The sequence below is a fragment of the Pisolithus orientalis genome (assembly GCF_024613125.1).
Source record: "Pisolithus orientalis strain OTSU chromosome Unknown F5J12scaffold_39, whole genome shotgun sequence".
Classification (NCBI taxonomy): domain Eukaryota; kingdom Fungi; phylum Basidiomycota; class Agaricomycetes; order Boletales; family Pisolithaceae; genus Pisolithus; species Pisolithus orientalis.
The window spans coordinates 320,644-341,996 of record NW_026260820.1 but is presented as its reverse complement, the minus strand read 5'-3'; the positions used below and the strand labels follow the sequence as shown (position 1 = coordinate 341,996).

The window sequence follows — 21,353 nt, the reverse complement described above, 5'->3', positions numbered from 1 at the left end:
AAACCTCCCCTTTAGAGCTTGCGGTGATCGTTTGGTGTAGGTGGGTAATGACGCATTTCCTCCAGCTTATCACAGAGCTAATCTGACGTACAGGGATCTGACCAACACTTGAAATAAGTTTCTGAAACCAGAATTACGTGCTGTCATTCCCTGAAACCTACCCCAATCTTCGGGGCACATAGTCGCAAGTGCTCAGATAAGGTGTATGACTCGGTCGGGTTCTAACGTCCATTTGTGCTAAGGAGTGCCCGCGTGGAACAAACGGGGCTCTCTGTGCTAGTCGTCCCTCGGCTCCTTCCACCAGAGGATAATGTGTACTGCTTTTGCATCACCCGTATCCTCCAGGTCAAATGTGGACCTTCCCATGAATGCGTTCCCCAATTGCCTGCTATTCCCACCAGCTTTCTCAGCTGGGCCAATGCAATTCGGGATTGCTTAGGTTAGACACGCCCTGTCCTTGCAGATGTAAACTATGAGGGATTTATTCCCTCAGCCTATAGGGAGAAGTGCGCGAGCAAGTGGCCGTCCAGCCCCTACATACCTCTTGGGGCTGATACGAAGAAGACCAATTTTGCCATACGTAATTCAAATGCCTTTTACTCAGCTTTCTGATTAGCCAGATGCGCGAAATTCAGGCGAACTCTATTTCTGTGTCCCTGGCGGGTCGACTCACTACCCCCTCGAAAAATACGGTTTAAGTTCGAGAAAGGACATATGACACATGGACTCCAGTACCGCATAGACTTTAAGGCTCTGTGGCAGGTTGAATTTCCTCCATTACGAAGTTCGACGGCGGGCTGTTTACAGTGCTGTCACGCTCTAGTTGTACAGCGACCAAGCATTCCAGAGATGTGCGCGGAAATCGACCAACTACTACCACCGACAACCTTGTTTGTAAAGATCCCAGAACGTTTCGGGGTTTCAATCTCTGAAATATCCGTTCCCAATGTACCTTGCCTTTGAAAGGCGCAACACTTAATTTTAAGGGGTTCTTTCCCTCGTTGGAACACGTACTCTATCAGCTTTCTCGTGTAGTCGGAGGATCACTGCCCTTGCCTGTTGAACTCCCGCGTACCAGGACAATTTCGTAGGCCGAAGGTATGCATTTCCAACTATGGAGCAAGCTCCCAGAGTTCCAATTCAGTGCAGCTAACGCGAATATTCCTTACTTGCATGAGCTATTCCTACTCCGCGCCGACCGAGCGACATTCGCTGTCATTCGCACCTGCAAGTTGCCCATCAGTCCAAGATGCAGTACACCTGACTTACCAAGTATGTATCCTCAGGGGCACTTAACGCTCTCCAGGTTGACTAATCGCGGCCAAAGATATGCCCGATCGGCCCGGGCAAATTATCTGCAACCAGCGAAGGCTAAATTTGTTTAACCAGCACTTTCCTTTAGTTCCGTCCAGCGCCACTGTCCTGTGGCACTCCAAAGAAGCTCCCCAGCGATATCTTTGTCATGGGTGGAGTAATCTGGGGGGCTACGATGCCTGAACAGGCATCCTTCTTCGTCACGCCGCATCTATCGCCCAGTTACTGTAGTGCGCAGTACTTGGGTGTCATGACACAGCCCATCGACCGTGATGTGATGTCAGTGATGAGTGGAGTTGGAGGGCTGAAGTCACTATGACATTTTTAAAGGTGTGGGATGCAGATTGCCTCTCTACGCAGCATACAAGAGACGGTTTTGAACACACTATCTAGAAGCTCTAGGGCCCGAGCCTCGAGGACGGCTCCTGTAGAAGCGCTATAAGCTGTCGAACACTGCTTCTCAAGATCAGGTGTCGGTTTCGTAAGCCATCCATTAATATGGAGTGTGACGAGAAATATATGTGTACATAAACCAGTGAAAGTCCCTGGGCTTCGCATATTCTGCCACTCGACACTAATGTTTTTCCTCCGCGGTGATCACGTTTCGGCTTCAGGGATAACGACCATGTCAACATACGGTGACACGGGCCGTTCAACTTTCATATTACAGTAATATGCACTCACCTAAACTTAGTTGCGACATCTTGTGGAGGCTACCGAGTTGCGGCCGTGATGCCAGCGAATGATCAAGGTGTCGAGATCCCGAGCTTCGGACCGTGAAGAAAAGTACTTACTATGTATACAAAAAGTGGGGTTGTGATAACAGGCGAAGACCCCTCGTAAATATGCTATCGAACAAGCTGCCTTCCCCAAAGTCGACACCTGTTAGCTCGAACCCGAGGGGTCGGCGGTGAAATGATGGTTCAGGGACTCCGGGGGATTCCCCGAAAAACTGCACCCAGCAAAAGGCTCCGGTGCCTTGAGCTCCACCGTAAAGGGGGCTATGATATGGAAGCGGGCGAAAGACGCTCCGCTCCGTCTGAACGGGCCATCGGAAAGGCGTCATGAAAAGGGGGGGACAAATACTTAACAAAGAGGCTGCCTCCTTGCTTGGAAAGTATGCGGTGTACGACCAAACCCCAAAACATGCCAAAGGTGCAATTGTGGCGACGAGTGGCAGGCGGCGTGGAAACTCTTAAACATTACTAATGGTAAGCACTTTGCTATCCGACGGGAAACTCACCATTTCCTTTGGCTTTATAAGGTTGTCAGTGCGCAGCACACACCACACATGCACGTGTCTGACCGTACTGTATGTAAGGTCCACACGGACGTCTGCCCGAGTCTATCCGAAGGCCGCTAAGAAGACATAATGATACGAAGCTACGTTTATACCCAATTTCTGGAATGGTGGGATGCGTTCCTTCCCTTTGGGAGATGACTGAGAAGGGTCGACTCCGCTGGCATTGCCTCGGACTGGAGGTTGTCACGTGTGAGCTGACGCAGTGGGTTGCTAGAGATATCACTCACTTGCTATCCCGAGCTGACTCGGGCACGGGCTTGCAATCTAGATCACGTGGCTTGACAAGTGTCGCGGGCAAGAAGGCGATTCGGATATGGAGAAGCAGTGTGCAACTATAGGTGCTGGTTATATTATGTACCTCGCATGCCACAGGTCCAAAGGTGAGTCTAGATGCTCCAATACAAGATTGCGATACTGCGCATGGCAGTACGTCGTCGACAAAGGAAAGACTGATCTAGAAGGAATTGTCATAATAGCCATTAATAGTATGGACGGCATTGGAAGGTATAATGCAAGTATACAGTATACTCGCAACCGCTGCCAAGGATCCGCCAAGCAGCGCGAAATTTTCAGTTGGGAACTATTTATCCCTCCCGCATCGCCGTCGCCTACGATTTTCTTTTGGAAAACGGTGTTCTCTGATTGGCTTTCATCACGGCACACAGGTTGGCAACGAATTCTGGGGTGGCAGCCTTCCCACCCACAAATCCCTACATTCATTATAGTGGCGACTCTTAGCTTCGATGGGTTTCGATGGAATATTTCACTCCTTGGACTTTCTGGCTGTCCGGGACTCAGTCACCTGTAGTGATGGAAGAATTCATTTTGCGAAACCCGACTTCTTAGAGCTAGCCTTCGATATGTGTACGATAGACCGGACGCCGACTGGCAGCAACAGACTTGTGGGTCCCCGGCGGTGATTCCGCCATCACCGTGTTGTACCCTTGGGACCTAGTCAGGTAAGGAATATACCAGCATTGTCGATGCCAACGATTTTGGAGAATAAAAAACAAGGCACACTCATTATGAGGACGTGCTGAGGACGTGCCAGTGACTATCGAAAACGAAAACCATCGACGTGTCGATTAGGGACTTTGCGGGATCTTAACAATTTCCCCAGTGATGAGTCCCTGTTTCAGTTAGCCAAACTAGGCAATCAGGAAATGGAATCATAAACCGGATCCGTGCACCCGAGGATTCCTCCTTCTATAGCTATTGTCGCGGCCTTTCTAACGGCGAAGTAACCGCACCTCATAAGTGGATGCTTCGAACCAGGCTGGACCAGGGTCCTGGCGAAGCATGCTTTTGCCAGCCCACCATGGTGCAGTGCATAACGATGGCTTTCATTCCCGATGTCGTCGCAGAACACACGATGCACACGTGTTGATAACACTGTTGACCTGAGCGAACCCTATTCTAGTATTCAGTCGTCTTCGTCCTCGTAATGGCAGTTCATCCGTGGTAGAATATTGCCAATTCCGAGAAACTGGAGCTGCGCAGTCGGTGGAAGAAAACGTCCGATGGGCCTTCACTTGCAGGTGATCTCCCTCGGTGATGCCGGTGATGGTAACGCGACAATGCGGCAGGGCATATGGAGTGCTGGTGATACTTATCGTATCCGCCACCAATGAGGAGCGGGGAGCTTGAGGGGATTTAGAATTCAGCGAATAACATACGAGGGCAACCCGCCCAATTGAAGAAAGGAAACAAGCAATTGATAGCCGGGCCGAAATCCAGCTACACAGCTTCGTCGAAGTCTACTTTTGTAACTGGATAGTTCTCGAGGGACACAACGGGTAGTGCCACCTCAGCGACACCTATCGGGACCAATTGGTAATTGGCATACGAGAAGGTGATAGTTAGGTGTCACTTCTAAGGCTGTGTACGCGGTCGATTCGCGCATTGTCGTGTAACATGTTGTGTTAGATGTAAGTGTTCGAGAGGGAACATCCTCGGTGGCAGCACTTCTCGGTGGTCACAACTCTAGGCACGTCGGTAGATGGGTGGGTTGGCGTATGTACCCCACGTGATGGAAACGGTCCGCATGTCATATGAACTTTCAGGTTTAATAATGGTAGATTGCGGACACGACAGTCGGATCGCATCCACGAGCGGGGCGGAGTGATGATGGCAGAATTATTGTTGATCGGCATCACCAGCGAGAGTATATCTGTGATGGGTAGCGGATGCTATTCTGGGCTGTTTGGTTGAACTGTTGGGGTCAGCGCGCGTGCTGCCTGAGGCACGACCTTGATCGGGTATATGGCGGTGGTCGGCTGTAGTATTAGGGCTGTAGTCCAACACTAAGGCAACGAAAGAGTGCCACAACGCAGAGCATATGGAAGTGCGCCACAGGTTCGGGAGCTGATAGGACGTGTCGCAGGCTGTCGTGGCGGGTTGATGCGATGATACGGTGGATGACATATATACATATATATATACGTACATATGGCTCAGGCCGACAGCTGAAGGGGTGCGATGCCGGGCCAAGGATACATGACAAAGAGGTCCGAGGTTTCTGCGGTGGGGCGGGTGATGGAGAGAAAAAACGGCCCAGAAGGGAATGCTTGGAAAAGGATTCGTGGAAGAGTACCTGAGATGCTTATCATTAGAGAGACAGAGACGGGGTGTGAGTTTGAACCTTCGGTACCGATTTAACCCGATCAGGGACTGTTCCGGAGATTGGGATTCCCATGAGAGAGGGGGCCAAGTACCGGAATGAGTTAAGGTTTAGTAACCCGGGTCGAGGGAAGAGGACCTCGCTGGAGTTGGAGTTCCGCGTCGTTCAGGGTGGATCCGGATCAATTTCGAGAAATCGAGGGTCGCAAGCGACTTGATCGACGCTGTGCTTCTGAGGCACCCATGAGCTCATCGAAGGGCCGAAGACCCCAGAAAAGGCTATATTGCTTCTCCTTAGGCGAAGTGACAAGGCGTTCCTCGTCATGATGATACTCCAAGTCGACCCACAGCTCGTGGTGGGACCCGGCAGAAATATTGTTTGGCCGTGGCGCGGACACGTTCCCATTCACATGTTAGTCGAGTGAATGTGAGAGTTGAGATTTGGCCGCCGGACGAGAAGCGCCCGGAGGTCGATTAAACGAGGACTCGTGTGTGTGTGCATATAATAAAACACCCGGGTCGGTTGTCCGCAGTGTCGCCATGGTGGATGAAAGCTTCTTCCGAACCAACGGAGACTGGCCAGTGATTGGTAAACCTTGTTTGACTTGGTCGGTGAGATTGTACATTTTGGGGTAGCTTGCGTCGTAATGCAAGGAGGGGAAAATTTTGTTTTCAGGGGAGATCCAAGACACAAGTGAGTCCCCGCGAAGAGTTGTTTGTTTCGGAAACTTTTCTTATTTGGTGGCCCTGATCGTGAATCTCGCCGGTGCCGAGTTTGGTGTTGACTTGGGGGAGCATAACGACGCGACGACTGGGGCGGGTGTTTCCATAACGGGCTCTGCGTGTAATGGTTATCTTATGTATTATATTATCATATCATCCATCGTACACGCGCATGTCACGGAAATATCTCGATTCGATTACAAAACCCGGCCTCGTCGACGTGGCCGGAGCAAAATTGTGATCCATCATTTCCATTGCTAATTTTGCCAGCCTGCGGACACACACACGGAGTCCTCTAGACTTGGCTTCATTTGCCAATTTCCTATCCGCCTCTCACTATATATTCCTCCTCCTCCCCCATCCTCGGGCCACCCTTCCTCCGGTCCCCCTTTTAGCTCCTCGCATACTAGCTTCTTCCTCTTCTCCCACTATCCACCATCTCCCCATGACTTCTGGTCTCTTGCATGTAAGTCGTCTACCTGCCACATGTTTGAGTCCGACTCCCAACTCACCCTCTCCCGGCGCTTCTCTAGGATCCCATGACCTCCGCTCACCCATCGTCCTCAATTGGCCCCCGCTTTCGTCCCTACGCAAGCTCCAAGCATCAAGTAACAAAAGGTCGCTACATCACCAGCAACGATCCAAGAGGCTACATGTAACTCTTCGTCGGCATTCCTGTCCTCTTAACTCATCTCTTCCTTGCAGTCCTGTATACGAGTACCCGCTAAATGGGCAATGGATCATGATGGACATTGACGATGGCTACATTCTCTGGACTGGTATCTGGAAAGGTTCGTGACATCTCTCCTCCATCTCCATCGTCGGTTCATACCTCACACCGTATTCAGCTCTCGGCAACTCCAAGGGTGAGCCCTGTTCAGTCGTCGTATCTCTCGTCTAGGCTGGTGCTCACTCTGTCCCGTGTCTGTCCATAGCCGACATCGTCAAAATGATTGACTCTCAGCCTGACCTCGCCTCGGTCATCCGTAGAGTACGGGGTGGCTATCTCAAAATTCAGGGCACTTGGATGCCTTATGAGGTGAGCGCGGGCTAAGCACCCCCTTTCCTCCGACCTGTCCTAATCCTTTTCTAGGTTGCACTTCGTCTCTCACGACGGTGCGCAGCTTTCAACACCAAACATAACCCTCTTATTTAGCGTTATGCAGAGTCGCGTGGCCCATCAGAGACGATCTAGTCCCACTCTTCGGGTAAGCCATCTGTATACTTTCCTTTCCTCTGTCTCATGTCCCAAATCATAGCCCAACTTTTCCTGGTACATGTCTCTCGCCTGACCAACCAGGTTATGGTCAAATCGTGCCCAGTACCACAGGGCGCAGGCGACAACGCCGCTCTAACCCATTGTCGACCCCTGCGTTTAACGGGCCACAATCATCTGTGTCATCGTGGTCAAGTTCCGCTCCTGCCATGCCCGTGCCGGGTGGCCTTCATCTCAGCTCAGCTTCGTTCCATTCTTCAGACCTAGATGCACCGCCATCGCTCGCAGACGGCTATTTCTATCCGCCCCATAGATTACTTCAGCACGACGATGGTCGCCGAAGTCCGCGACAGCGGGGCCACAACACCACCCCGTCTTCGTCATCAAGTTCGCCTCTCGTCCATGAGCGATCGGTACGGTACTCACCATACCCTGGATCTACAACGATAGCGGTCCGCAAGTCGTCCACGTCCACATCGGATTCTGTCTCAGTGGATATCCCGTCTCTCGTACTGCATGATCGAGGTGGCGTTGGCAGCAAATTTCCGGGTGATCAAATAAAATTGCCACCCATACAGCCCCTTGCACCTCCTCGCACGATTAACAATCCCTCATATGCACTTCCCCCAATATCGGCGTTGGAAGACCTTCGTGGTGTATCCTCGCAAGACTCTGCAGCTGTCTTGGAACGACTCAAGATGGATGATGAGAAGAAAGTAGACCTGGATGGGGATCACATTCACTGGTCGAGGCAACGATCTGGCTCTGCATCCACTGCCATTTCCAGGTACGCAACGTTGCGTGGGATAGATTATATGTTTCAATTCCTGATACGTTGATCGTGTCCGTACAGGGTCGTGTATCCGTTTCCCACAGCGACACCTAATTCTTGGCCCCGTGAAAACACCCACCCAAGTTACGGACACAGCGGCAGAAAACATGATTATCCTGAGCGCGATGGCTATCGTGGGAGAAGCCAAACGTTCAGGGCTTTCGCCTACGAACACACTCCCACCGGAGGCGGGGAGGCGGGGATAATAACCTCGCAATTGCAAGGTTCTTCCCGAGCACCGGAATATATGCCTACTTCGCGTTCATCCAGCCACGGCGCAGACAGCAATAATTCGGCAGGTAGAAGTTCGCCGCCATCCGTGTCACCGCTAAATCCTCCCTTAGGCGGTCGCCGTGACGAAAACGGCTCGCCTGAATCTTCGAGACGGCCTATCCGCCCGTGGTAGCTTTTGAGCTTTGCTGTCTCTTTTCCATTCTTTGCTTACTTGTCCTTCCGTCCACATGCTGGTTTTTTATTTGCTTTGCGGTATGCGCTTGTCATTGCAGTAACACATTATTTGTTTCTAGGTATGCTGTGGTTGTGGTTACTATCGTTATACCCGTCGTTCCCTATACGATGTAATACCGTTCGGGGTCTCTGATTTTTATTTCCTTCTCAGGTAATTCATACACATATTTCTGGTGTCGCTCTACACGACCAACACTTTTCTTTGCATGGCTTCAGCACACGCACATGACTCTTTGCTCTATACGACCGTGTACAATATTCGTCACTACTCTTCGTAGTCTGGGGATTCCTCAACTCGCGACAAGTGCTTCCTGTAAGTAGCTGCATTTAGTAATATCACGAACCTCGGATTTCCGCCGACGCTATCTTGCCATGTACCTCCAGAAAGTGAGTTACAATCTGCCTACAACAGGTTACAACTTATTGAAAGTAATGTGTTATTTATCACTGTCCGCCCATTGTAGCATCGCGTCATTCTTCGATCGATCGGGGTCGCTGGTCGGCCATCGGCCGTGTACCCGAGAGAGTATAAAGCTGAAGCGCTGACAAGTCAAATCCCATGTATGCTCACGGCCAACTGGTTCTTGTCACCTGTCAGGCAATCTGTCGCGTCGAATCTCCACATGGAAAGGTATTCATATGTACAAGTAGTACACATACATAATTCATATTTTGTACACGGAAATGTTCGTCATGATAGATATATCGGATAATGTGGTGACCTGGCAGGCCTTAAACCAGAACTGTGGAGATCGAAACGAACAGGCCTATTAGGGGTGTGCCACAAGCGTGACAGGGGAGAGGAACACATTCATATCTCCCACCGAGGTCACGCAGGGTCATGCATGCCGTTGCTTGACCATGACAGATAGGCGTGCCTGGCGACGTGGACCAGTCGTACCTACTTAAAACGTTGACTCGATTGTACTGTCATCAATGGTGCGACATGCTAGCGTTTTTTCGGAGGTTCAGTGCGGCGACAAGGTAACAACTGAATGGCAGTGCGGATTCGCCCCTGGCACGCGTCCGCCTAGTATGAAGTGTGATCTCTCCCACACACAGCACTAGTCTTCATGGGTACAGCTGTTAGACAAAAAGGTTTCTGATTTAGGGGTTGGGATGCCATCTTGCGACTGGTGCATGTGGCAAAGTGCACGCCCAGTAGAGCGCATGAACGTTCGTGCATCAAACGGCAGGCGGGTGTGCCGCACAGGGATATCGTGGATTCGTCGTGGTAGGGAACCTTATCACATGCCATACGGCGGCGACTGTGTCACATGTACTGTGACCGTTTTCTCTGGCGAGTCCACATTGTTCTTCTGCGTCGCCTTTTCATGTTAAATGGGCTTGTCGGTCAATGTGATGGGTCCTTTACTGGTGCGCCAACCCATAAGCGAGAAAATGCTCTTCTCCATGCAAGTATCAGATGAAGGAGCTAATCACTGGCGGACCATCATCAGTGCGAGGATACGTGCGAGCTCAGAGGTGCGGGCAGAGACGGTAATTTTAGTCGAGGAAAGCTGTTCCAGCGCTGGCAGATGTCAGCACTGATCAACAGTACGACCAAATGGTAGCAGTGATACCGAAGTATCAGATCGGGAAACATCGTAGTCCGAGGACTACCACATGAAACCTTCATCAGCCGGCCAGTAGTAACGACGAAGGATCATCAGATGGCCAAATCACACCGGCAGTCACGGCCCCATGCCATTCCCCGTTTCAAGTCAGTTCAAATCGGAGAATTCCCACCGGACTAACGGATGGGCGTGAATTATGGAACGAATTTCCAGATGGAATGCTGGAGCGTTGAGGGAGTATTGAGGGGCGTGTTCAAAAGTAGTTAGCTGAAGGGAAGAAGAAAAGCAAAAGTACCGAGTCGTGCGACTAAAGGCCATTGTGAGGATAAGGTTGCTACAGATCGTTAGGTTGTTTTACAGAGCTTCGCAGATACGGCGTGATGATGACGCAACTGAGGGAGCAGGCGGCGTAATCACAAGCCAGCTCTAAGGGCATTGTGACCGCGAGGTTACGAAATTGGAAGGCGTATTAACATTCCAAAAAGATTGTTATGTAGGCACGCACTGCCTATTCATTAACAGTAAGTCCCACGCACGCATCTTAACCCTTGTGGTGGTGTCGACAGTCCGGGAAACTTGATAAACCAGCCAGAATGGTACTTCTTCCTCCCGGGTACAAGGAATAACCTTGGGAAACACGTCAGCAGAGAAATGATGGCCGGTGGTGGCTTGATAGCTTGCCATCCATCCTGTGTTCTGTAAAGCTCCCTCGCGGCCCGTTTGGTAGAGAAAGGGGACACGGTTAGCATTTTAGATGACGATATAACCCCGACACCTCCAGTGCGGTATGCCTGATTAGTAAAAATTACAGCGCGTTATCCCTGTGCCACTAACTTGTCGGTCACTCACCCTTTACGCATGGACTTGCCGGGAGCTATTAGGGTCAAGCGGTGGAAGATAATGAATAACGACATCCTTAGTCGGGATGGCCAGCACCTGTGAGTTAGTATGTATTAGTGGTCGATAACATACAGACATAGTTAGATCGAGAAAACAGGGTACTGTCACTGACCCCTTAGATCCTCGGGTGTGTTGCCGCAGCTCCATGACTCTGATGAAGTGGTCGTAATAAGATGACAGCTTGCTATTGTAATGTGCCTTTCATCGGACCCGAAGGTTTCGGATCGCTTGCGTGGCAAGAAGGCCATAATACACAAGACTTACATAGTACCAACTTGCCACCTCAGGGCGACGAACCCTCAAGGTTACGTGTTGACATTGCGTACTCACGTTTTGTAAGCCAAAGACTCGAGTGAATCACGGTGCTCAGCAGGGTAAATACTTCCATCTCTGAGGTAGTCAGCAATGCTAAACGAACCATAGGGCACCGACCCCACCTGAATATTCCACTGGGCCTTGTATTTATCGCATCTATGCAACGCCAGCCGGGGTACATACTTATCTGAAGAGCAGCGATGACGGCGCACTAAATGCTAAGTTCTCAGGTTGCTTGACGTTGCCAAGACATACCGACAGAACCGGAGCTTACGCTTTTGACATGCGAAGTTGAGGATGGGTGGGTTGAAAGTTGGGACCAAGCCTATTTAGCATATCAGGTCTATGGCAACGCATTACTTAGGTCGTATATGGGAAGTCTCTCTTGTTGGGGCATTGAGGACCCTGGTTATTAGTGTGGTACCGACGGCGCCGGGGTGTCTGGACAAATTTTCCGGGATTTGTCCGGTATCTGGGTTCCAGTGGAAGGCTAGAGGCTGAAATGCTGCATTGGGCTCAGCTGATCAATGCAAGCGATAGTCGGCTACACTGAACTATGTTCCCCCAATCCATCCGTATCCAGACGGTAGTCTAGATGGCCCTACTCTTCCTCATCTATGTCCATATCCCACTACCTCAGCTCGGTGACCGCAGATTATGCCCAATTTGTCTGGACTGGTACCAGGGTGAATCGCCATCCGGGGTCAGTTTTTCGTTTGGATAGCCTATAGGTATCTGGGTTCTATAGGGATTAGCCGGGGTCCTGGTACCGGCAGTTGGGAGATTGGGTCTACACTGGAACACGTGTTGGTGCAGTTCTGATGAGCATTACATTTCTTCCTCCCATCGTTATCAGCTTTCTAGGCTTGTCGGTCCTCGTCCATGTATTTTTAGTCTTCTCAGTGTCGTGAGGTTTCGCCTTTCAGAAGAGTTCCAGTTTCGTCGTTCTCGCGTTTCGGCTGCCAATCTGTATTTCTACCAGTTTCACTTTTCCTTCGCAGCGCTGCCCTGGTCGCCGCCCCTTTCTGTACCTGCCCGAGTCAGCGTGCTTACTCACGCTCCGAATGCTATCTGTATCCCGTCTTTGCCTCGAGTGCTTCGACCCGTTAGATATATATCAATGCTGAACTGATATCCACTTTTCATTTGATGAAAAGGATGGACCACAGTTTATGAGCCAGATGCATCTGATCACATGTAACCTGGTCGTATAATATCCCCTTCAGCATATCACAGGTCAACCAGCGGCAAGCAAAGCCAAATGATGCTATTTTTTTTGGGCTATCGATAACCTACCAACAGGCATAGCAGACACAAACAATGCTACCTTGCATTTAAACGGGTCCTCGCCACAACGCAACAACCCAGTCGGTGCACGAGTTCCCAAATCGCCCGGATATGCCTGCATACATGTCCCGCTCTCAGAGGCTATGAAGAAAAAAATTCTCAGATGTACCTTCTCGTCTCGTGGAGAAACCACACTTACCCTATGGCCATCATCAAGACGAAGCCAACGGTAGCGACGACCTAGCCGGATATCATCTGAGCGATCCTAAATATAGTCGATCTAATAGTGACACTTACGAGTGTCGCAATTATACTAGCGGGGACGCCGTTCTTAAGGAAATCTACGTTTGAAAGGTATAATCGACCTAGGTCATCTTCTTGTGTTGCTCTGTCCATTCACGTAGAAAGTAAAAGTATCGGGGTTAGCCAAAAATGAACGAGGTGGAACATCATGGACAACATACGCAGTTTGATTGGGGAAACCAGACACTGGCATGCCCATTCCAGTCGAGCAGACTAAAGCCGTGATAAATATAAGCAGATTCGACCGGTCGCCTCCTGGGATATTCTTCCCTACTTCTTTCGCAATCGGGACGAGAAGAACGCTGGCAATGGTATGACTTATGAAAGTGGAAATGACCTTTAAGAAACGTACTATTAGACTCCTCGACTTGTGCGAACTAGCAAGGAATGACGCACCAATACGACGGCAGAGATAATGAGTACAATGCTGTACAATTGTTTACCCTCAAGTGCTTTATAGACGCCTTGGTCGGCCGTACTGAGAAGTCCGCTTGAGGTAACCCCCTTTCCAAGCGCGATCCCTCCCATTGCCAAGAACACGATCGTCCAAGCAAACTGCTCAAAGTCATCCTATAGCAAATCTGAATTCGGATGCACAAAAGCAACAGGCAACACATGACACGCGAACCTTCTTGAGCACGCCCGTAGCAAAGAAAGCGACTACAGGTATGATGGCGATGATACCCATATCGCCGACCAAACTCTCGATCTCATGTTCGACACACCAAAGCACGATTGTCGCCAGACAAACGAAAATGACCCAATATTGTTTTAGCGTGAATGGTTCTTTATTTGGGCGGATAGCTTTGATTTCAATGTCACCTTCGCCATCCGGAGAGCGGGAGGGTCGGTAGCTGACGATTAGGAGTAACCAGATGACAAGGATCGACACGATGGAGACTGGCAAGGAGACAGTGAACCAACTCGCCCAATCTAGTTTGGGGTCCATGGCTTGGAGAGCAATCAGGTTTTGAGGGGAGGAAATAGGTGAACTTTGTCCACCGATGTTGGCCGCGAGCGCAATTGCCATCTAGGAAGTTGTTCGTGTCTTGTGCACCCTGAAGGGTAGTGTCACTCACAATTAGGCAAGGTGCGAAAGACGAATGGACAGGTAGGGTTCGCAGAATAGGCTATCGAAAACTAATCAGAAGGGACATCATCTACGCGGAGGGTGAAGTAATACGTACGCGAATCAAAGTAAAACAAAGAGTCGGAGCAGCGACATTGCTGTTCCCATCTTCAGAGGCAATGAAAGAGTAGGCACACGACCTGTACCCACCTGATCCACATGCTTGCGAAGCAAGACACACCCATGAACGCCAAAAGAACCGTGTTGGGATCTGAACCGGCGAGACTCAGAAGCCGTGTGATGAGGATCCGATCAATATTAGTCTTGCTCAGAGCGGATGAGATCGTAAATCCTCCGACAAGGAGCATGATAGTTGGAGAGAACATGACGGAGAATGTCCACCTATTCCGAGGATGTTGTTTGTTGGTGTGCGACGGAGAAGGAGAACTTACTTGGTAGCTTCGGGTGCCGTCATTACAGTGCCATCATCGGCCTTAATTACTCTGAATATTACGAGTAAGAAGGGCACAAAGGTCGAGGTAACGAAGAGGGGTATAGCCTGCTACTGGTCAACCACCCACATATCATGTGAGGCAATAGACGCCTACCTCTGATGCCCACAGGACAGTACTGAACACAAGTATTGCAAAACATTTGTTGGCTTCGGGATTGTCGACGACTTTTATGTTCAGTAAAGTGGCGAAGACGGCGATAGCCAGGAAGAGGTAAAGTAGTTTCGTCGTGAGCTTGATATTACCTAGTGGCGTTCGGATGTTGACCAGCCCTTTCTCCTCGTAACCCACGACAGTAGCCCCTGCGATAGCAGCACTTGAACCCAGTGCCCCGCGCCGCTCTTGCCCAATCATCTGCCGCCAAACAGTGTTTCGCTCCCAAGCGATATTTTCGCGCAAGTGGAGTTTTAATTCCTGAAGGGCCACAGAAGAGTCGCCACTCGTGACACATTTAGCATAGAGTCCGATAAGTTGGTTGATCGCGCCATTGAGCTTGTCCTTTGACGTTCGGGTAAAAGGGATGGCATCCTCGACGACTTCGTGCATGTACCGGCCTTGAAGCTAAGTTTTCTAGTGAGACCTCTGCCGGATCTACCAGGTTAACTAGGCTTACATCACTGTCCAGCACTTTGTCATATCTGTTCCCGTAACGAGTAAGTGCTCGTGGGTTCAGTCAAAACCGTCCAAACTTACTTCTTCAGTATCTTCCGGAATCCCGAGTAGTTAAGTTCAACGTAAGACTTTAACGAAGAAAACGAAACGAAAAGATTCGTAATGCGGCGCTTGAACAAAAAGCGAACATCCCGAGCGTAGTCTGTCATCGACGTCCAGACGGATTCGTCTTCGACGGAGGCTGCGCTATCCCTCATACCACGGAGCTTGTAGGCCAAAGCACGCACTCTGCGTATCGGGGACTGGGAAGGGTTGGCTTCACGACTTCCAGAGGGTGCTCTGGAAGATTGATTGGGATTGAGGGGCATTGCATTACTTTCTGTGTCTCTGGTGGCGCTTTCGGTAGACGAAATGCTCCACCTATGCATGCGCCTAGAGGCTATCCGGGAAACTATGAATAAATCCGGAAGAGGGAGAGGAATATCTGACCTGATGTGCTTCGACGGCTATACCCAGCTGAACTCGACTTGCGAGTACGTCGCATAGAGCCGTGGTCGAAGCGAACATGTTCACCTGGATGTTCGTCGTCTTCGTCTTCGTCTTCGTCGTCCTCGCCGTAATCCATGTAATGTTCTCCCCCTGTAAGACCAGCTGCATCCTGTTCGTTGATGAGGTCCTCCAGTGCGGCAAGCTCATCGAATAGTTCCTTCTCTTGATGTTCGTAGAACAAGGTGACCTTCATGAGCTCCTTATCCAACAATGATACGAACAAGGTGTCCACAGCAGGTGTGGTCAGATTGTTATCCATGAGGGAAGTGTGTTCGTTCGCCTCTAAGTCGGTGGAGGGGCGAGTCGGTTTGTGTTGTTGTTTCTCGAGTTGGTATATATATTGTTTTAGTGCATCGTAGCTATCGAGTCAGTGAGTCAAAACGCTGATTCGTACGTGTTCACGTGGACAGCACGACGTACGCAATGTACTCGTCCCACCATTCTGCGACGGCATTGAATTTGAGAGCAGAGCTGAGACAGTGGTGAGAGGATGGGCATAGGCAGACATGTAGTTGTTGGCATGTACCTATACTTCATTGCCAACCCTTGCAACCGTGAACGTGACGGTCCTTGGGCTTTTCTGATGGGTTGAAGTGGGATTTCTTCGACGACCCTGTTGCCACCAAACTGCGATGGCCCCTTCCTCCGAGACGAAATCGACGACACACTGACGCTGGCCACGAGCAGCGCGGATGCTCGAAAAGGGAATCTCTTCTCCTCGATCTGTTATTATGGTTTGTTTGTTTATCACTCCATATTGATAGGGGTCCATTTGCCAAATCGAGTAACCCCGCCACTTGCCACTGCACGCAGGTACTCTAATGCTCACCAGTCTTGATGCATACTGCAGCTCACAGACGTTCCTCGACTTACAACATTCCACCACCGAAACGACTGCGATTGTACTCAAATGACTTATTCTCAGACTCGCGCAGCCATGGTCGGTATCAGGGACCCGTGCGAAACGTCCACCTCCCTCGTACCACATCCCAAGGAGGTGGCACCATCGCAAAGAGCGAGGACGGAGTGAGATGCATCGTAGCTGGACGGGAATGTCGGTATTTGGCCTTATGAACTTGTGTTTCTCCCTTGCTTGATTCTGCCGCACTCTAGCCCTTCGGATATTGCGTCTGTCTGCGGAGGACGAGTCCCAGACTTCGGACCACAAGTCAGCCGTCGGGCGCGGTGGCCACCGTATTGAAGCATCTCGGAATTTGTGGGAGGGAAGCGGTCTCAAGATCGACAGTGCCAGCACAGACGTTGCGTGGTGTTGTGGTAGTACGTCCTCTCAGTTCCCCCCGTCCTTCTTGCAGTTCACATCCAGCAGGTTATAACAACAAGATACTGACGAGCGCTCGTAACGGCGAACTCATCATGTGGGATTTAAACAAAACCGGCAGTACCAAGTACGGTACGTGTCTGCCCAGTATTTTTGTTATCTCTTCATTGTTGCGCAGAGATGAAGACCAAGAATCACGTTCGCTCTATCCATAAACTTTCGTGCTCTACGATCGTACCGTACTACTGTGTCACCGGTTCCGCCGACGGGGACATGCGTGTCTGGGTATGTTCGTCTGGGATTTAGCTGACGAGCATTGCCTATCTCACAGACTTACTACTTTGCAGGATCTGCGTGACATGTCTCGTTCTTTAATGAGGATTCATCATCCGACCTCCGTCCGTTCACTTGTCTTTTCGCCGTGCACCTTACACCCGCTGCAGGCTGTAGTTGGTCTCGAGAACGGTTCGATGTACCGTTGGGACCTCCAAATGGGTCAGCGTGGCCAGCTTGATCGTCTTCCCGTCGCACATACAGGTGCAGTTCTCTCCTTAGACTGGTGTACCACCCCCGGAACGGGCGGGACGGGCGACGATTCCAGCCCTTCGATGAGTAAAAGCTGGATTGTTAGTGGCAGCCTCGACCATACTGTCAAAGTCGGTGTTTCTCCCAGTATATTTCGCCCCATTTCTTATCCATAAACAGGTGTGGGACTTGTCAGGGTCCGCTACTTCTTCACATATATCGACTAAACCAGCTTATACCTTACACCCCGCCTACCCTGTACGCCGAGTGATTTGGCGACCCGACTATCCTTGCGAACTTGCCGTCGTCTCGAATGCAGAATTTGGCAGTGGTAGTAGTTCCGAGCTGATGGCGAGTCCAAGGCTCCAAAACGCGAGTTCACCGTTCATTTCGGCCGCCATTTCAACTACCGAGACTAAGGACAAAGCTAGCAAAGCTGGGATCTCCGGTGATTCTGTCGAGATATGGGACGTTCGACGAGGTTGGGTTGCCAAGTGGACTGTCGATGCTAGCGTCTCGGAAGGTGGGGTGACAGGTGCGCCTATGATATTGTCCAAGCTTAGTGACATGAAGACGTATGATCAATCTACAGATGCCGTATTTCGTGACTCTCATGCAATTTGGGCCCAGCACTCATCAGGGACGTTCGCGCAGATCGATCTCAGGTCCTCGAACCGTCCTATAGATGCCATTACAAGAGTTGCGTTGTCCTGGAGTGCCAGGCATGGCAGCGACGGCGCTCTCACGTTTGTTACTGACAAGGCAGCACAATGGGAAGTGCCCTACGATGATGTGTAAGTTTTGAATCCCAGTGATTTATATGTCGTTTGGTTTTTGACGATTTTTACAGCCACCCGAACAAACGTTCGTTACTTTCTGAGCGAAAGTTGAAGGCAAAGTGTCTTGGTGATGAGAGTCGTATGCCTGGCAGACAAAGCCTTGGCACATATATTCGGATATCCCCATCCATGACACCTGGACACGATACCTTCATCAAACTAGCCAAGAAATACCGAGTCCCAGAAAAGATGAGCCAAAGAAAAGAGGTGTGTGCCCAGAACGCAGAGGTAAGCAGCAACAGGCTCCTTTATGGTTTGTGATTAACGTGGTGTACCCTAGATCGCGATGCAAGCAGGTCAATTTAGCTCCGCACAAGTATGGCTCGTTCTGACGTCCCTTCTGAGCGATGTCGTTCCGGGGTCGTTGGTGTCTTCCGTCCATCGCCCAGCTCACAGAGATGTCCACGCAATACCGCTGCCGCGGTCCATCTCCGCTCCCGCTGTCGGTAGCTCGACGGTAGTATCCTACGCGTCTGGGTCGACTTCTGTGCCTTTGTCTGCACATACGACGCCATCAGATCCTGGCGCTTCGTTTAACCACGTACATGCACAGTTTGCCTCTCCTCTGCAGTCAGTTTCTCAGCCTCGTAGTCCTATGCGCCATACGCAAGGGCAGCAACGTACCCTATTTACCAGTGGCGCTGGCGCGTCCGGTTCTACTCCCGCTTCCAACAGCGGTCCGTAGCTCCGTGAGTAAGCACCAGCCACTTCTTGACCCGTCGCATCCTACCAAAGCCCCTCCAAACTCTCGTAGCCACACCCCTGCTTCGTCAACGACTTCATCTCCACGGCACCACGCCGTGCCCCTCGGACCTACACCTGCGATTTCACACTCCTCGTCAGCAACGGTGACCTCGATTCCGCCTGCTTCCCTGCCAGCTCAGAAGATGGCACCCAGCCCGATGCTCACAATGACCCCTCGCCGTCCATCGGTGTTGGGACCAGCACCGCCACTCGCTCACGCCCCAGCGCACGTCCATACACATACCCATCCGATGCACGGACGTCGCCCTTCTGTGTTTAGTCGTTCATCAACAGTTCCGAGTACTCATAGTGAAAGCCCAAGCGTGACGAGTGGTGGGAATTTGCGGCATGTCGGTGAAGGCGCACTCGACGATTCGGATTCGTCAGACGAAGGACGTGAGGGGGAAGAGGGGGTGGCGGTAGGGACGGGAACGACTGTTGTAGAGAAAAATCAAAACTTTGACCTAGCTGGAGCTGGCGAGGACGCAGCGTCGGCCGAGAACCAGTCTGTCCGCCCACTAAGCGCAGCAACTCGGAGCCTTAGTTTAAATAGGGGGGGTCCCATACATCGAAGTCCATTGTCGCGCCTAGCGGTTCAGCAAGCGTGGCCCGACCCCTGTACGGAAGCGAAGGCCCATACTGATTCAGACGAAGACGGAAGCCCCTCGCCATTTTCCACGGACTCTGAAGGTGCGCGCCGCTGTAGTGACGAGGAATGTGACGGAACGAAGCATCACACTCGGAGAGCAAGAACTGGATCGATGGTGAAGATACTTCCGAGGAAGACTTCACGCGTGCGATCTGGTCGCAGTCGGAGCTCGACGGTTGCATCCCTCGTTGCACCCGTGCACTCCGTATCTCCTGTAGCAGTGTTGTCGCCAGTTGGAAGTGCTGTGAATACACCATTGTCGGCCCACTTCGAGCAGAACCACAAGAAGGAGAAGGAACTCACGAGGCGGACGAGCCAGAGCAGCATACAAACTGTTGTTGCTCCTTCGCTGAAGGGAACGCGAGCCAGACATGGGGACAAGCCTACCCGGTGTAGATTCCCTCGTGCTAGAGCGGTGGAATGAAATGGGTGACCGAGAGAAGAAAGCCGTAATAGAGGAAGAAGCGAGCCTTCACGGCACCGTATGGCAGGCAAGTGAGAGATGCCCTCGAGGAGTATGCTGATCAGGTATGAGCTCAACCTCGCCTCAAATATAAAGTAAGTAACCGCTGGTGTAGGGTGACATCCAGATGTGTGCGATGCTGGCCATTTTTGCTGCCAGAGAATTAAGAATAGATTTGATGAGGACAGTTCAGTTTATTGAGGCCTATATCGGTGCGTTTCAGGAGATGATGTATTTCTTCTTTACAGATTGAATTGCAGATACATTGATGAGATATCAGTTGCACCACGCTGCAGCGTATATCCGAAAACACCTTCAGATAGAAGACATCCGAAAAACTACAGGAGTATGTGCGTCCCTCCGCAGGTCAACTTCTGCTCATGTTTCATGCAGCTCGAAACCATAATATACACTGCCTGTGGGCGTTGCCGCAAACCAATTCTTGGAGCTCGTGTTGTTCCCATATCGCGTGGGGCATATGCATTCTGTTCCTCATGCAGAGTCCCCGTGGTACGATGTGCGATATGGTATGTACCCTCATGGCTATTAGGATTCAATCTGTGTTTTACTTGGTTGACTTTGACGGTTGCTTGTAGTCATCTGCCAGTGCGCACACTCCTTTTCCAGTGCTCTGTATGCACCCATGGTGGTCATCAAGAATGTTACCGAAGGTATTACATGGAACGACCGATGGACTCATTACCTTCTCCCACAGTGTCACGCGGGACGGCTCAGAGTGACTACCGATGTAGATGGTACTGTACAGGGGAATGGTAAAGGGGAACGGCACTTAGCTGGTCATCCCTGTGCAGTAGGGTGCGGCCACTTCTGTTGGGTGGCAGCCATGGATGTCAACGGTTAGGGTCCCCCCCAGGATCCGGGAAGCTGGGCCTCCTACTATCGTATGGTTAATGCCATGGCTATGGTACTCCTGGTCTTGAGGTTAGCGAACAGGATGTACATAGTTCGGAACTCTGCGGCAACCAGCGAGGAAGACTGGGAATGTTCTTTCTGTAATCAGAACTTCAGGAATAAGACCTCTCGAAAATTTGCGCCGCATGACTCTCGTGAAACCATACAACTTAGGCCGCCAATGAGTCCAGAACTTATATTTACATATCCCTTCTTAATTCGATTTCTCCTTGGATCAACTGATCAGCTGCTATGCGCTGAGCCATTGCGCTCCCTCAGGAAGTTGCTTTCGCTGCCATGAATGTAACGAATCCAAGGCCAAATTTACCGGTGCGGAACGCTA

At 50.9% G+C, this 21,353-nt stretch overlaps 4 protein-coding genes across 4 annotated transcripts; 2 read left to right on the top strand and 2 right to left on the bottom strand.

The window, feature by feature from the left end:
• Positions 1–1,989: 1,989 nt before the first annotated feature.
• On the bottom strand, positions 1,990–2,980 carry F5J12DRAFT_368784 (uncharacterized protein). The gene is made up of 4 exons (XM_051739075.1): positions 2,845–2,980; positions 2,710–2,790; positions 2,558–2,659; positions 1,990–2,506 (listed from the first exon to the last, which is right to left on the bottom strand). The coding sequence occupies exons 2-4, from the start codon at positions 2,779–2,781 to the stop codon at positions 2,108–2,110; spliced, it is 573 nt and encodes a 190-aa protein (XP_051596450.1). The 5' UTR covers positions 2,782–2,790; positions 2,845–2,980; the 3' UTR covers positions 1,990–2,107.
• A 3,518-nt stretch (positions 2,981–6,498) lies between these two features.
• On the top strand, positions 6,499–8,014 carry F5J12DRAFT_725941 (uncharacterized protein; the record flags this gene model as incomplete). The annotated part of the gene is made up of 6 exons (XM_051741682.1): positions 6,499–6,614; positions 6,665–6,750; positions 6,895–6,998; positions 7,053–7,075; positions 7,126–7,167; positions 7,219–8,014. The coding sequence occupies 6 exons, from the start codon at positions 6,499–6,501 to the stop codon at positions 8,012–8,014; spliced, it is 1,167 nt and encodes a 388-aa protein (XP_051596449.1).
• A 4,475-nt stretch (positions 8,015–12,489) lies between these two features.
• F5J12DRAFT_855224 (SPX domain-containing protein) lies at positions 12,490–16,293 on the bottom strand. Its single transcript, XM_051746674.1, has 16 exons — positions 16,126–16,293; positions 16,020–16,070; positions 15,540–15,958; positions 15,132–15,489; positions 15,052–15,076; positions 14,535–14,999; positions 14,379–14,485; positions 14,137–14,328; positions 14,045–14,084; positions 13,937–13,987; positions 13,486–13,887; positions 13,254–13,427; positions 13,019–13,194; positions 12,852–12,942; positions 12,754–12,794; positions 12,490–12,695 (listed from the first exon to the last, which is right to left on the bottom strand). The coding sequence occupies exons 1-16, from the start codon at positions 16,134–16,136 to the stop codon at positions 12,689–12,691; spliced, it is 2,610 nt and encodes an 869-aa protein (XP_051596448.1). The 5' UTR covers positions 16,137–16,293; the 3' UTR covers positions 12,490–12,688.
• Positions 16,294–16,385: 92 nt separating this feature from the next.
• Positions 16,386–21,195, top strand: F5J12DRAFT_855215 (uncharacterized protein). The gene is given in 17 exon segments (XM_051746673.1): positions 16,386–16,653; positions 16,713–16,877; positions 16,927–17,010; positions 17,057–17,163; positions 17,226–17,534; positions 17,584–17,938; positions 17,996–18,197; positions 18,254–18,470; positions 18,523–18,895; positions 18,918–19,972; positions 20,001–20,117; positions 20,149–20,163; positions 20,214–20,310; positions 20,359–20,444; positions 20,492–20,625; positions 20,695–20,814; positions 20,834–21,195. The coding sequence occupies 17 exon segments, from the start codon at positions 16,437–16,439 to the stop codon at positions 20,958–20,960; spliced, it is 3,780 nt and encodes a 1,259-aa protein (XP_051596447.1). The 5' UTR covers positions 16,386–16,436; the 3' UTR covers positions 20,961–21,195.
• Positions 21,196–21,353: the final 158 nt, after the last annotated feature.

What these genes read in the sequence shown, in the direction of transcription:
- F5J12DRAFT_855224 (XM_051746674.1), bottom strand. An exon ending in ACAAAGTGCTGGACAGTGAT is followed by an intron (nt 15,000 to 15,051) that starts GTAAGCCTAGTT and finishes TAGAAAACTTAG; the next exon opens with CTTCAAGGCCGGTACATGCA. An exon ending in TTTGTTTTACTTTGATTCGC is followed by an intron (nt 13,988 to 14,044) that starts GTACGTATTACT and finishes AGTTTTCGATAG; the next exon opens with CCTATTCTGCGAACCCTACC.
- F5J12DRAFT_855215 (XM_051746673.1), top strand. Translation starts at nt 16,437, where the DNA reads ATGCATACTGCAGCTCACAGACGTTCCTCGACTTACAACATTCCACCA. An exon ending in CATCGTAGCTGGACGGGAAT is followed by an intron (nt 16,654 to 16,712) that starts GTCGGTATTTGG and finishes GCCGCACTCTAG; the next exon opens with CCCTTCGGATATTGCGTCTG. An exon ending in GAAGTGCCCTACGATGATGT is followed by an intron (nt 18,198 to 18,253) that starts GTAAGTTTTGAA and finishes CGATTTTTACAG; the next exon opens with CCACCCGAACAAACGTTCGT.
- F5J12DRAFT_368784 (XM_051739075.1), bottom strand. Translation starts at nt 2,781, where the DNA reads ATGCCAGCGGAGTCGACCCTTCTCAGTCATCTCCCAAAGGGAAGGAAC. An exon ending in CCCACCATTCCAGAAATTGG is followed by an intron (nt 2,660 to 2,709) that starts GTATAAACGTAG and finishes GCCTTCGGATAG; the next exon opens with ACTCGGGCAGACGTCCGTGT. An exon ending in TTATAAAGCCAAAGGAAATG is followed by an intron (nt 2,507 to 2,557) that starts GTGAGTTTCCCG and finishes AATGTTTAAGAG; the next exon opens with TTTCCACGCCGCCTGCCACT.